At 37.6% G+C, this 14252-nt stretch overlaps 1 protein-coding gene across 1 annotated transcript in view; it reads left to right on the forward strand.

Annotated features, from left to right (window-relative positions):
* The window catches only part of GRIN3A (glutamate ionotropic receptor NMDA type subunit 3A), an 80201-nt gene that overhangs the window by 25982 nt on the left and 39967 nt on the right, over positions 1-14252 (forward strand). Inside the window, exons 2-3 of the mRNA XM_067315445.1 lie at positions 4521-5125; positions 10982-12029. Of these exons, the coding sequence (XP_067171546.1) occupies positions 4521-5125; positions 10982-12029 (1653 nt within the window). The remainder of the gene's footprint in view (positions 1-4520; positions 5126-10981; positions 12030-14252) is intronic.

The raw sequence follows: 14252 nt of genomic DNA on the forward strand, positions 1-14252 counted from the left end.
CATAAGATTTACAACGACTAAGAGTGCGTCTACGGACTACTGAAACTCAGGCTTGAAAAATACTACAGAGTTTAATGAAATGCAATTCGTGTTTCAGCTGTTAAATGAACCTGTTATCTCAGGTATCTCAGGCAATGAAACTGTAAAACTGTTCTTGTTATACAAAAAGTAAATAAGTAATTACTGTCTCTTTTGATGAAGGGAAGTGAAACACCACAGACCATATAAAGTTTAATATTCCATGAATGGCTTGGTCCAAAGCCCACTGAAAGTCAATGGAAAGACTGTTGACATCTGATCCAAAGGCCATTAGTCAGAAATTAAAGATTCTAGTCCTGTCCTTTGCCCAGTTAAAATTGAAGTCAGTTGGACTTGGCTGGTCTATGAAACAGGAGCTAATGATGTGCAATAAAAAATCAAGTTCTCATAGACACAGAAAATGTTTTTGCTAAGTCTGACTACATAAATGCAAGCACATTATTAAAAATAGATCACAATTAACATTATTCAAATGAGGTTTAATTCTGTTTGTGTAATTTAAAGAAAAACTTATGCAAGTTGTATTATCTTTAATAGCAGATTAAAGCCAAAGTTAAACAAAACAATTGAATTTCCATATAAGCTCCAATTTCTAAATGAAACAATTTAACAGAAATAGTCAAACTCTAGCAATTTCCAAAGTGAGTTGATAGTGAAGGCTTTTTTCCTAAGAACTTCAGTAAGGATGGATGGGCACAGTTCATTACACTGAAATTACCTCATAAATCTTATGTTTCATGATACATATAGTTATGTACTTCCAAACTATCATTTAAGTTGTCAAAAGCCTTTGTTATGAGAATCTGCAGTCTCAGTGATTGATACTGAATCACTGAATAAGCAATTTTTGAATGTTCTTCCTTAAAAAGCAGTAATTGTTTATCATTTTCAAGAATGATGAATCAACAAAAATATATAAAAGCATTAAGAACACTGTAATATCAAAGGCTGTATCCTGACATGTGATTTGTACCATATAAATTTTTCATGGCCCATTTGCTCAACTAAATCATACAAATGATAAATAAAGCTTTTGGTAGAAAATTAAGAAGGTATTAAGTCAAAACATCTCCAAATATTACTAATCTACACACTTTTCTTGAAGATTTTGCTTATTTTGCATTAAAAAAAAAACCAACAAAAAACAGTAAAGTTAACCAATAGTTCACTAGATGAGGCGAGAGGGAGGTCTCCTTGGTTAAGGTGTAAAACAGCGTGGCCTGTCAAGTATCTCAACCCTCATTTCCCATACCAAGCAAACATTAACTTCTGGAAAAAACAAGTTGCCAGTTCCTCCCCAAAACCTGCAGAGGTGCTGCATGTTAAGCTGAGGATTAGCAGAAAGCTAAACCAGAAAACTAAACCAGAAAGCTAAACTAGCAGAAAGTTTCAACCAGAAGACAAATCCATACTGACTGAATTTTATGTATATCATTGCATCAGAAAATTCTGAGGACAAGTTCGCAATCATTTCCCTTCGGACTATAATTTGTTCCCAATACACTTAATGAAAAAAGATAGTGTATTTTGTACTTCTTCAGGGCTGAAAGTTTATCTTTCACACACAGTAACAAGGAATTTAGTAACTAACAAATCATGATGGTGATGAGAGCTCACACAGGATGCACCTATGTTGGCTTTAAAAGGTGATGACCAAAACACAGATGCAACTGCACATCATAAATCATTTTTAAAAGCAGTCTCAGTCTAAAACAGGTTATCTTGAATGCATCTCTACTGAATTAGGAAATGGTGTCTCAATACCATATCAGTCTGTGGGACCACATTAATAGATCCAAGTATTTTGCGCATACAACATGCACCAACATTAGAGCATCTCAGGACTAAATCTGCAGCCACATTACGGTGGGAGAGTCCGATCCTGCATTTGTTGAGTTCCCAGTAAAGCCAGTGAAAATACCCATCCATCAGAAGGAAATAAAGAGTATTTTCCAATACCACACTCACTTTCAACATCTACACTGCTGTATAAAATATGCCCAGTTTTCTGGCCCTGAGACAGAGTTTGTCCTTCTCTGGGCTACATGCGCTTGGTGCTCTGTGTCCAGCGTGGTAGCCAGTGTCACTAAGGTGTAATTCTTACCCTTTTTTGTATTTTTTCAGTTCAAAGTGTTTTAACACTGGACATACGGTGCTGTGGACAAGCAGATGAGATTTTAGATAGTGTAAAAGAGAGGATATGCTCTGGTTATAGCGTGAGGGCACACAGATCTTTAAAGGTTGGGTAGGATGAAAAGCCAGTTCCCATGCAGCAGTCTTATACATAATGCCTCCTGGGAAGAATGCCCAGAATGTGTTAGGACCCAAACTGCTAGTGTATGGTGTCAGAGAGAGCTAAATGGTGTGGGCCAAAACCAGACCAGGGAACAACTAAGCAGTACAACCAATGCTCGGTTGTTTTATTTTTTATTATCTGTCTTCCCTTGGGACTGTTTTTTTCATTAGTATGGACACAGTCATTATTGCTAAATTCTATCACTCATCAGTACATGGTTGTTTTTCTGCATCCAATAGATTTTGTACCCGTACCTATACTGTAATAGTTACACTACTATGCTTTGGATGTTATATTTCTGGGTATACTAAAGGCATTTTCTCTTTCTAATACAGGTATAGCCAGGTTGTGTGCTATTATTTATGTATGCAAAATATACCTTTTTGCTGAATAACTCATTTTTTCTCTAAAACTTATTCAAATTAACTAAGCCAACAGACTTACCAAATTTGGCTGGTTGGAGACAGATCATCTTGTAAAAACCGTTCATGATTTTGTTTGATTCTAGACAGAGATGATACCAGGAAAATCCTTTCTATTTGCAATGAGAGACAAAATGGAGTTGATTTACCACACTATCACATAACCTCAAGAAAAAAAAATTTTCTTGATTCAGGTTGAGGAGACTAATTTGTTTGAATTAGCTGCCCAAACCCAGGTATCACACACACTGTTTTTTGGTTTGTTTTTTTTTTTTCCTCCAAATTAATCATGTATTTTAATCAATAGGCGATGTTTTCCAGCATAGAATTCAGACAGTCTGCATAACTTAGGCTCTTGTGCATTCAGTAACTTGTCCTTTATCAAAGAGTCAATTCTCTTGTTTATTACTGGCAGTACATGATGTGCACTGATTGTGGACAGTGATCTATTTAATTAGCTTATTCATGTGTCTGTGTAAAGAAAACCTACAGGTAACAAAAACAAGAGGTAACAAAAAGAGCTGAGAGAATCTTCAATTTTAGTATTCTCTCTATCAGGATCAGAATTTGAATTATCTGCTCTGGAAAACACATGATGAGTTCATAGAACCACAAGTTAACACAGTGAAAGTTTGCTATTTATAAATGGCATTCAGCCCTTACATCTTCATTGGAGAGCCCAGATTCTGATCTTAGTAAAACTAATGCAAATCAAGAGATTATTGTATTATTCCAAATTCAGAATGGCATTTCTAAGATCCAGACAAACTAGAGTCTATAATGAGCACTAAAATACTCTAAAATCAATATGACAGGATTTTACACCAACTTTAAATGCAGTAAGGATCTGATTAGTCTTATACATAATACAGTTTAACTACTTACAATATAAGAGAATGAAGAACAGACTTTAAGTGTAAGTGTGGATCACATAATAAAAAAAGAAGAAATAGGTACTTTACGAGAACAGACTGATTAACCTTGGATCCTTCCTCCTTTTTTGGAAAAGATACAGCCAACGCTGATGGTGTTGGGAAATAGGGTAAAGTTCCGTTATATCATGAATGACATGGAAAAAGTGAGTATGGAATGATTATTTACCAAATACTTTCCAGCAGATAGTTCACAGAGTCTGCATATCTTAGCCTCTTATGCTTTCAATAATATGTGCTTTACCAAAGAATCAATCTTCTCATGTTTTATTGGCAGTACATAATGTGCATCGATTGTAGACTGTGATCTATTTAATTAACTTCTTCATGTGTCTTTGTAAAAAAAGGTTCCAAGTACCAAAAACAGGAGATAACAAAGAACTGAGAGCTCCTCTTTAATTTTTTTTATCTTTTTCCAAAGAAGGTTGCAGCATCTGCTGAATTTAAACAGATGCCAAGGCTGAACCAGAACAATGCAGGAGTGCTTTTTCATACATAGTGTTACGAAAGCATGGAATTCTTTGCCCAAGAATGCCAAGGAATCCAAAACAACTAATGTGTTTAAATAAATACAAATTGTTAAAAGTAGGCTCTTTGGTGACTATTGAAGTCAACTCAAACTCTCTCTCTTAAAGTCCCTGAATTACCAGTCCATGTAAGCGATGTGGATATGAATTTCCTTGTTTCTCATGCTGTTCCCTTGATCAATAGCAGACAGCAGCTTTGAGCTGGATGAGTGAATATGGGATTGACATATAAAAATGAAGCAAACTCATTAAGGTTTGGGTGCAGTATCTTTCTAATCAGTATCTTTCTTATTTTTAACTGCAGAATCCCCTGCACCTGCAGATGAGTTTAGAAAACTCATTGAATTCTGATGCTGATGTCACTTTCTCAATCCTTGCAATGAACAACTGGTACAATTTCAGCTTGATGTTATGCCAGGAGGAGTGGAACATCACAGGTTTCCTCTTCCTCACACAACAGAGCTCCAAGTTCCACCTGAGATCCATTATAAATATCACAGCAAATCTCACTTCAACCAATGATCTTTTGAACTACTTACAGCTTTACCTGGAGAGCATCAAAGACACAACATCTACCATTGTGATGTTTGGATGCGACATGGAAAAAACACGGAGGATTTTTGAAATAACCACCAAGTTTGGTGTGATGCCTCCAGAACTTCACTGGATTCTTGGGGATTCACAGAATGTGGAAGAACTGAGGACAGAAGGTTTGCCATTAGGTCTCATCGCTCATGGCAAGACAACACAGTCAGTTTTTGAGCATTATGTGCAGGACGCAATGGAACTGGTAGCAAGAGCTGTAGCCACAGCCACCATGATTCAGCCAGAACTAGCTCTTATTCCAAGTACAATGAATTGCATGGACACAGATGAAAGGAATATCACTTCAGGGCAATATTTGTCAAAGTAAGTTTTTTCCCTTGTTTTTTTTTTGTTTTTTTGGGTTTTTTTTTTTGTAGCTAATACTTGTAGTAAGAAAACAAATCTTCATTTTCTTCTCCTTTGCCACCATTCTCAAATAAATGGCTTGGCCATGATGCTGTTAATCCTCCCTAATACCTGCATTTGTTTCAGTATTTCTTCCTGCTTCATTACTTCAGATCAAATAGCAAAACCTAAACTTAGCCATAGAGGGAGATAAGGTCAGGTATAGAATAAGATACCGTTCCGTGGAAGTAGAGATAGCATAGAAAACATAGTGTAGGTTACAGACTAAGCTCTGAAAGCACCTTGTGTTTGCATTCATAAATACAGCAGGGACAAAGCAGGGTCAGTGTCAAATTTTGTGAGGTTTTCTGATACCTGAGGGAATACAAAACACACTAAGAACAGTAACTCCAACTCCCACTGCCTAAGCAATCACAAAGTATAAGAGCAGGTGTTTAGTTTCACTGTGCTGGTATGCTTCCACAGGAAAGAAACCTTGACCTCCCTCAGAGACCACTGCTGCAGGCTGAGAGCTGGCAAAGCTATAAACAGCTCCCAGAAACCTGTCTCACTAGTGCTGGTGCAGGGGAGTCATCTTTCAGCTTGTGCTGAAACTATTCCTATAGGCTGTTGCTCCTCAGTATACTGAAGTTATGCCCATAACAGCCTGGGGACTCATGTCCACAAATATTCTGGTTTTGAACATAAGAGAGCAATGTAGAGTCCCTTTTAAAAACAAAAATAAAGTCCTTGCTGAGTATGTGGGTTCATCAGCTGTTTTACATGCAGTGACTGCTGAATGTTTTTCCCCTGTACATCTTTCCTGGCTTTCAGCAAACAGATTTTATTGGATGAGGTTAAGATAAAAGTTCTTGAAACTTTTGGTATGTTCCCAACTTCTTTTGAAACTATACCTGAGCTCTGTCTTCACAATGATGCAGTAATAGCAGTGTTCAAAAAAGCAACCATTTGAGACACGGACAGCTCCTTAGTTAGCCCTCATCCATGAATTAAGGGTCACAAAAAAGCTGTTTCAAAAGAATAAAGCAAGGCTTGGGAGCATATATTGCCCTGGCTTGCAATCTCTCCATTGAGTTGTGACAGTAAGTTCATATTATTGTTTTGTAAGTTGTATCCAAGTTCCTGAAAAGTAAGGCTCAGCAAGAGGCCTTTCCAAGTACCAATTATCTGAGGACAGTAGTTTTTACTGAGAGTTAAGCTAGGAATGAAGAGAAAAGAAAGCAAAACCAAATCTCAATTATGTATTCCTGAGTACTTTTCCTTCTTTGTTACTTTCTTTGAAAAATCAGTAGCTCTCCTACAAACAGTGACTGCAGTAGCTTTTTTTGTGATTTGGGAGACAAGATGGAATTTCACAGCTATGAAATTTCTTGTCGCTTCATCTCATTGAACATATCCTGTACAAGAAAAAGTGCCGGGGGTAGGGAGGAAAACCAAAGATGTAAAATGCTGTCCATGCAAGGAATAGTCTGAGAAAAGACCTGAATAGTCTGGGAAAAGAGTTAATGAAGGATATGATAGAGGTCTGCAAAATCACTAGTGGAATGAAGAAAGCAGATAGATACATATTGTCCATTGTCTTTTATCATAAAAGAACCAAGAGCATGACGTGAAGATGGCATCATCAAGGTTCAAAGCAAATGAAAGGCAGCACTTCTTCATACAACAGGCAGTGTATCTGTAAGATTTCTGCCAAAAACTTAGCAAACATAAGAAGTTTAAGTGTGTTAAAATACCCGGAAGAGAGATCACAGGGGAAACACCACATAGACTGATCGCTACAGGTTCTTGAAGTCCCTGGAGTTCAGTTAGAAGCATTAGGAGAAAACGTCATACGCTTAGGCTGTTTTTTTTCCCTAAGCATCTGCCTGTGGACCGTATTAAAGGCAGGATAACAGGTTGGCCTTAATCACTGTAACTGTTTTTATGATGTGTGAGTGGGACAGATACCTGATGGCCAGGATTGGTGTATTTGAATTAGCAGCCTAACAATTAATTCATTACAGTAGCAGTGATTTCTGAGGCATGAACCACTGATGAGCAGCTTAGCTGTGAACAACCTTGTCAATTTCAGTGGTGTTTTCAGGCAAGCAGCTTACCTCAGCTGATGAAATTTTTAGCTCGTTCTTGCTTTAGTATTTAGTCATATTTCTGTTTGAGTTCATCTGTCTTTATATGTAGCTCCAGAGCTGCAGTGGGCTGTGGAAGGCCAGGGGTGGGGGTGGAGAAGGCACAGAGGAGCAGACCTTCATCTTTCATAACTACTACATATAGTGAAATAGCACTCCCACAAGCTGGCATATCTGAAACCTGAGCTTCCATGCCAATATTGCACTCATACATTGGCTGTGCAGACATTTAAATGCCACCTTATGGCACCCAAGAGCAGAATAACAATTATAAACAGGAAGATCCTGCCCAAGACAAAGAATGCTTTTTGGTTTGGGTTTTTTTGTTGTTGTTGTTGTTTTTAATACATTTGAAGATTAGGCTGTCATAATGCTCCATCCTTATTAATTCGTCTTATGATGAGGTCAGATCCCTGATCTGTTCAAGTCTGCTCAGGGGAGCATCCTTGTTGCCAGAACAAGGCATTAGAATATTAAAATCATCTAGTCTTATAGCTTTAAGAAGCTCTGCTTCTCAGGTAACATCGGCAGCTTGCTATTTGACTGACTGCTCATTCTGGTTCTTGCTTCTCGTAAACTGTTCAAGAAAGAGAGGGAATAACCAAGCCATCAAGCTTGAAAAAAAAGAAATTATTTAATTAAATCATTCTCAAAAGTACCACAGAGATATCTCTGCCAGAATATGAGAGAATTGCTAAAGCTCTAATAAGCAGTTCTTACAACAACACACTAAAAACAGGAATAAAGCTGGAAAGAGCAAATGGTACAGTTTGAACTTGTGATTACTGGTCAAATTGAAGTAACACTAGCAAAGCTTTGTTACCAGCTATCATGGCCTATTGGTCTGATCTCCAGCTCACTGATATTGACATGACCAAAAGGAAATTAAATCAGCTGCCTGATCTGATGATCTGGCCCTTTATCTTCTGAAACTTGCACACATGGTCTTTCTGTAACCCTTCTGAAAAGAACATGTTCAGATATTGCCAATGTATCTGTGTCTCAGCACCTATAATTCCCAAAGAATTCACACTGGAGACTCCTGGCTTGAACCATGTAGTTAGACCCTCTTAACTATTTCTGAAAGTTATTGAGTAAGGCAGCTTTTCCATGAAACCTCTGTCACAAGTTTCACTAGTGCTGCATACAGCATAGGCAAATGATTAGCAGCCATAACCATCCACATATATAACAAAGCATTGTTAAAATGTGTCTCTCATGTGGTTCCCCCCATTTATTTTGATTAATGTTCTGTCACTACCAAAAATATAGAACATGCAAATCAGCTGTAAAAGTAAGCCACTACCTCGATAAGGTAGCAGAGTCATACATTTAAGTGCTACTAAATCTCTCAGATAAATGCTTCTAACACAATTCAGCCACAAGACAGGTACAGAGGATTTGATTCACTCTCACAGGCACACTTATTTCTACAGTGAAAGTCAGGGAACACAGTGCATAAATTTCACTGTTCTCATTCTACCTGTTTAAAAAAAATCTAATGCAATATTCTGTAGTTTCATCTACCCCCAAAACACCTGGTTTGCAGCATTCTAATATCCAAGTTATGTTGTAATATAAATTGTAGAAATCTGAGCTTTGCTGATTTATTCCATCTGAGGATTTGGCTCCCTTAATTTTGGCATTTTCTGAATTGCAAACACTATTTTCCACACTTTCAGCATTTCTTGCAAAATTTCACACACAGACACATCTACACATTCAATGGTTATACTGTTTCTGTAGTAGTGATGATCTCAGCATATAAATCCAGCAAGGTTTGTAAGGAAGAAGTAGTATCATTTTTTAGAAAAATTGAGGAGACAGATAAAAAACAGAGAAGCTCATGGACACCATCTTTAATTCCTAGGATTGCCTTCCCCTAGAAACTTTGCCTTGATTACATTTACGTACACAAAGACACACACAAACACACACCTTTTTTTGAGTATTTTTGAGCATTAGTCAATCAACAGCAAACACCTCTGATTAATATGTTACAGTACCATTTAGCTAGCATTAGATTAAATGGTAAAGGCACATTTTGAAAATGTGATCCACATTTATGTGGATCAGTCCCATAATACAAACACCTATGTGCATTTTAAGGCATAATTCTCATGCAAAAGTGAGACACATACAAATCAATTGATTTTGACCATACTGACTGCATCATCTTTCTCCAAATGCAACACACTCAAACTGGACTGCATGAGAAGGTTTTGGAACCATTCCAGAGAAAGGTCACACACAAAACCACAGCAGGAACTGTCTCATCTAGTTTCATAAATTTGACCTTTGCTGGGGACAATAAATTGATGTGACCTTGAGACCTATGCAGTTAGGAGTTTTAACTGCTCATAATCCACCAAAACACATCAAAAGATAATAAAACAAAAAGTGAAGACCAGACAAAAGTGTGCGTGCACACACACTTGCTGTGCATTTACCCTTTCCAAATCAATTTAAGGTTATTGTTTTCCATTCTAACTATTGATAAATGATTAAGACTACTTACAGTTTATGTTTTACCTATTGAGGCTAGAATGACAGCTATTGTCTTTATACTTATTTCAATACTTGCTTCCATCCAATTCCCAGGACTAATGTGACGTATTATATTCTACTACAACAGCTAAATAGTTTGTCTCCTGAATGCCTCTTACTGAAACCTATGTGCTTGGTTTTTTATCTTCCACTATATTAGCAGCAATGAAACTCATTTGTTTTTATTGGAATCACCCTACTAAGGCTTATCTAGTATTTGTAGGGGCCCTCTAAAGCCTTCCAAAATGCGTAGCACCTTTCTTATTAACGGAGCACAGTTCAGCTGGTCCTTATGCTTCCACAAAAATGATTTTTCTTTTACAACACTTATTTCACACTCAAATCCCTGCTCCTTTATCCATGTCATTTTAGCATCTTGTATAATGAGTTATCACAAGCTGAATTCTACTCCAAGGGAGGACAACTATTAGCAAACTTTGCCAGCCCAATATAAAAGTCCAATTCTTAAAAAATTAGTTTTGTAGGCATTTTAATAAACTTTTCTTCTTTTTAAGAATAAAAATTGACTCTTCAGGGGCAACAGTCTTTAATTGAGTCTCTTTCTTCATGCTGAAGTGGCTAACAGTGACTTAACAATGCCAAATTTGCAATTTGAAAACCAGATTTGTTCACTTCAGAGTGTTTGAAAGTTGTTGACAGCTCTTCAGTAGCACCTCTTACATAAACTAGATCCCACTAAGAATATAAAATTTTCCTTGGAAGAATATTTCAAACATCATTTTTACTATCCCATTTTTCATACATATTTTTATTTAGAAAAATGACTGCAGACCTATTAAGTTCACCTTAAAATTAACCTGTATTTTATATACTTATTAGACAAAGTTAATGAAAAAAATTTGCATTCCATCACTCACTTTTTCTAATAAGTAAAAAGAATGTCCTTCCTGAAGAGTTTACATTTATATTATACAAGATACACAAGAGAGAGAATATTCACAAATATTTTATTCATAAATTAAGTGGCTTGTTGATCGTGCCATAGGAAAGCTAGGACAGATGTAGACTTTCATCCAGATCTCCTACTTTTATTCTTTAAAATCAAAAACACCATGTCCTTTGCAGCATATAGCTTCAGCGGTCTGCTTCTGATTACTCTACTTTCTCCCTCCAACAGATTTTTAGCCAACACAACTTTTGAAGGTCTCAGTGGCCACATAAAGGTGAAAGGCTCTTCCATTGTCAGCTCAGAAAACAATTTCTTCATCTGGAATCTGCAGCATGACCCTGTTGGGAACCCAATGTGGACTCGTCTGGGGAGTTGGCAGGAGGGAAAGATAGTCATGGACTATGGGATATGGCCAGAACAAGCCCAGAGACATAAAAATCACATGCAACATCCTACCCAGCTGCACCTCAGAGTGGTAACTCTGATTGAGCATCCATTCGTCTTTACAAGAGATGTAGATGATGAAGGTCTTTGCCCAGCAGGACAGCTGTGCCTGGATCCTATGACCAACGATTCAGCTGTGCTGGACAACCTGTTTGAAACCCTTCAGGGAGGGAATGACACTGTGCCCATTGAGCTCAAGAAGTGCTGCTATGGCTACTGCATTGACCTGCTGGAGAAGCTGGCTGAGGATATGAACTTTGATTTTGACTTGTACATCGTTGGTGATGGAAAATATGGTGCCTGGAAGAACAGCCACTGGACTGGTCTGGTGGGAGACCTTCTGGCTGGGACAGCTCACATGGCAGTGACATCGTTTAGCATCAACACTGCCCGCAGCCAAGTGATTGATTTCACCAGCCCTTTCTTTTCAACCAGCTTGGGCATCCTGGTGAGGACCAGAGACACAGCAGCTCCTATTGGAGCCTTTATGTGGCCACTTCACTGGACTATGTGGCTGGGAATATTTGTGGCTCTCCACATTACAGCTGTTTTCCTCACCTTATACGAGTGGAAAAGTCCTTTTGGGATGACCCCCAAGGGAAGGAATAGGAACAAAGTCTTCTCCTTCTCTTCAGCCCTGAATGTCTGTTATGCAATCTTGTTTGGAAGAACAGCTGCCATCAAACCCCCCAAGTGCTGGACTGGAAGGTTTTTAATGAATCTCTGGGCTATTTTCTGTCTGTTTTGTTTGTCCACATACACAGCCAACCTAGCTGCTGTCATGGTAGGAGAGAAGATCTATGAAGAGCTTTCTGGAATACATGACCCAAAGGTAATGAGTGTCTACTGCTATTAACTCAGCATTTTCTTCTTCTCAGTCAAAATTCACTGCTGCATAATTTATGTGGTTTTTTTGATAAAATCAGAAAGCAATCTGTCTGCAAAACAACAGTTGGGCTACAATTAGTTATCATCTGCCTACACTTAGTGGAAAAGTTCAGTGAGAGGATCTTTAAGCAGCTGTGCTTTTCAAAGTGTAAAAATCTTGGGGGAGGAGGAGGGTCAAGGATTTGGCTTTGCCCATTGCAAATGACAAGTGGCTTCTGTATAAATATTAAGGGTTGGGTTTCAGTTCTGAGGTCCTTTTGGCTCTCGTTGTTTGGATCAGTTAGATGATTTGAGTCATCCTGAGATCTACCCAAACAAAACTGAATTATGAAGCCATAACCATTAATATTCCAGAATTTTATAAGTATTTTATAATGTAACCAGAAAAAAGAATCATCTCAAGAACTGATCATTTATTTTGCTTTCATAAGTTGTATAAGTTGCTACAAGTGTCCCTCCAGGCAGCAAAGGCCAGGCTCCACCTTTTATGTAAGTAAAAGTTTATGTAAACTTTTCATTCAACCTAATGAACATTCTGTTTTGATCTTGTGCATACAACTTCTGACTAACCACCTCCAGTGTAGTCAAGGTCTTTACCAGCAGAAATATTTTAAAGAAAGAACAATACTTTCTATTGTTGGCCTAAGACTCTCTAAAATTGCTGCATGCCTTATAGCAAATAACTAATAATGACCTGCCTCTCCCCTCAACAGAAAAATGTCATAAATATTACATTGCTAACGTCATCAAGGTAAGCCTCAAAATTCCTGGAATAATGTACTTATTTTATTCAAAGCATTCTGAATGAACAAATGAGAGGTCAAATAGCTTTAGGCTGAATTTCCCCAGTTCCAGATGTATCTCTCTACTTCAGTCATTGCCTGAGCAATAATGCTGACTTAGAAATGAGATTACTCTACTACTTGGGCATCCACTAATCCATCAGATTTAATCACTTCAATTTATATCCTGGGTTTTATGCATCATTGTTGTGAGCTCACATGGAATTCATAAGACAGGTTTGGGGCATTTCTGCAATTGCAAGAAAATGAAATCATTCTAAAGCCATACTGTGACACCTTACTAGCAGGTTACAAAATCAAGCACAGAATATTGCAGCGTATCAGATGCTACAAACAAAGGTTTTAGTCCTGAACCGAAACACTGATCACCCATGGCTTGGGCTTAACAACCTCATTGATCCCTTTAAATTAGTGGAATTAGTGGCACTTCCTAGGTAGCCACTTCACTGCTTCATAGAGTATGTAGGGCTAAACCCAGAGGTAGCTACCAATTTCTGATGTGGGAATTAGCTGAGGTAGGCTTTATGGAAAAGAATGGCCTGCTGTAACGTGAACTGCAGGAACATTCACACATCTGCTGCAGAAGTCTTACTCTATGAGTAGTTATAGCTGAAAATATACTAACTGCTTCTCACACAGAACTTGAGCTCTATCTTTTCAAAAGTCTCTCTAAGATTTAAGGCTCAGGTTTAGAAAGTGTCAGTGGCCCAACAGTTGTAGAGGTCCATGCAGTGCTTTAGTTACTTATAATTATTTTTACATGATTTACAGATTTTATGTTGTTATGAGATCTGCTTACCTGTTTCCTTTCAGTAGTGGAGACTGTCATTTCAAAAGTATGGCAACAGGATGCAAAAATAATCTTTTTAATATTAATGCATTTTTAAACATTCTCCTGCTGCTCTCAAGATAAATATGTCCTTGTACTGTGCTTCTGAAGTTTATTTAAAAAACAAAGCCCAAAATAGATCAGCAACCTTCTCGAGGTGATGGAAGACACATCTAATTTCTTCAGGCTGGCAGCCACAAACAGTAAATCCCATCTGAGCTTGCAAAGAGTCAGGAAGGAAATGCAAGTTGTGAAAAATCAAAAAGTTTTTTTCAAGATTAGAAACTTGGTATTTAAGGTCACTATTGCCCAGGAATATCTATGCTGTCTTTTCTGCTTTTTAAAAAAAAAAAAAAAGGTTAGTTATAGCCTGAATAAATAATATCTGCCTTGCTAGGAAGAGGCATGTTACCACAGAGAGGCTTAATTGACCAAGCAGTACATTGTTCTAGCAATTGCTTAGTACAACTCAGCAAAGGAATCATAGTCCTTCCATGTTGCTGGATACTTGAAGGCACAATATTTTTGTCAGAAA

This window comes from Apteryx mantelli, chromosome Z (genome assembly GCF_036417845.1).
Source record: "Apteryx mantelli isolate bAptMan1 chromosome Z, bAptMan1.hap1, whole genome shotgun sequence".
NCBI lineage: Eukaryota > Metazoa > Chordata > Aves > Apterygiformes > Apterygidae > Apteryx > Apteryx mantelli.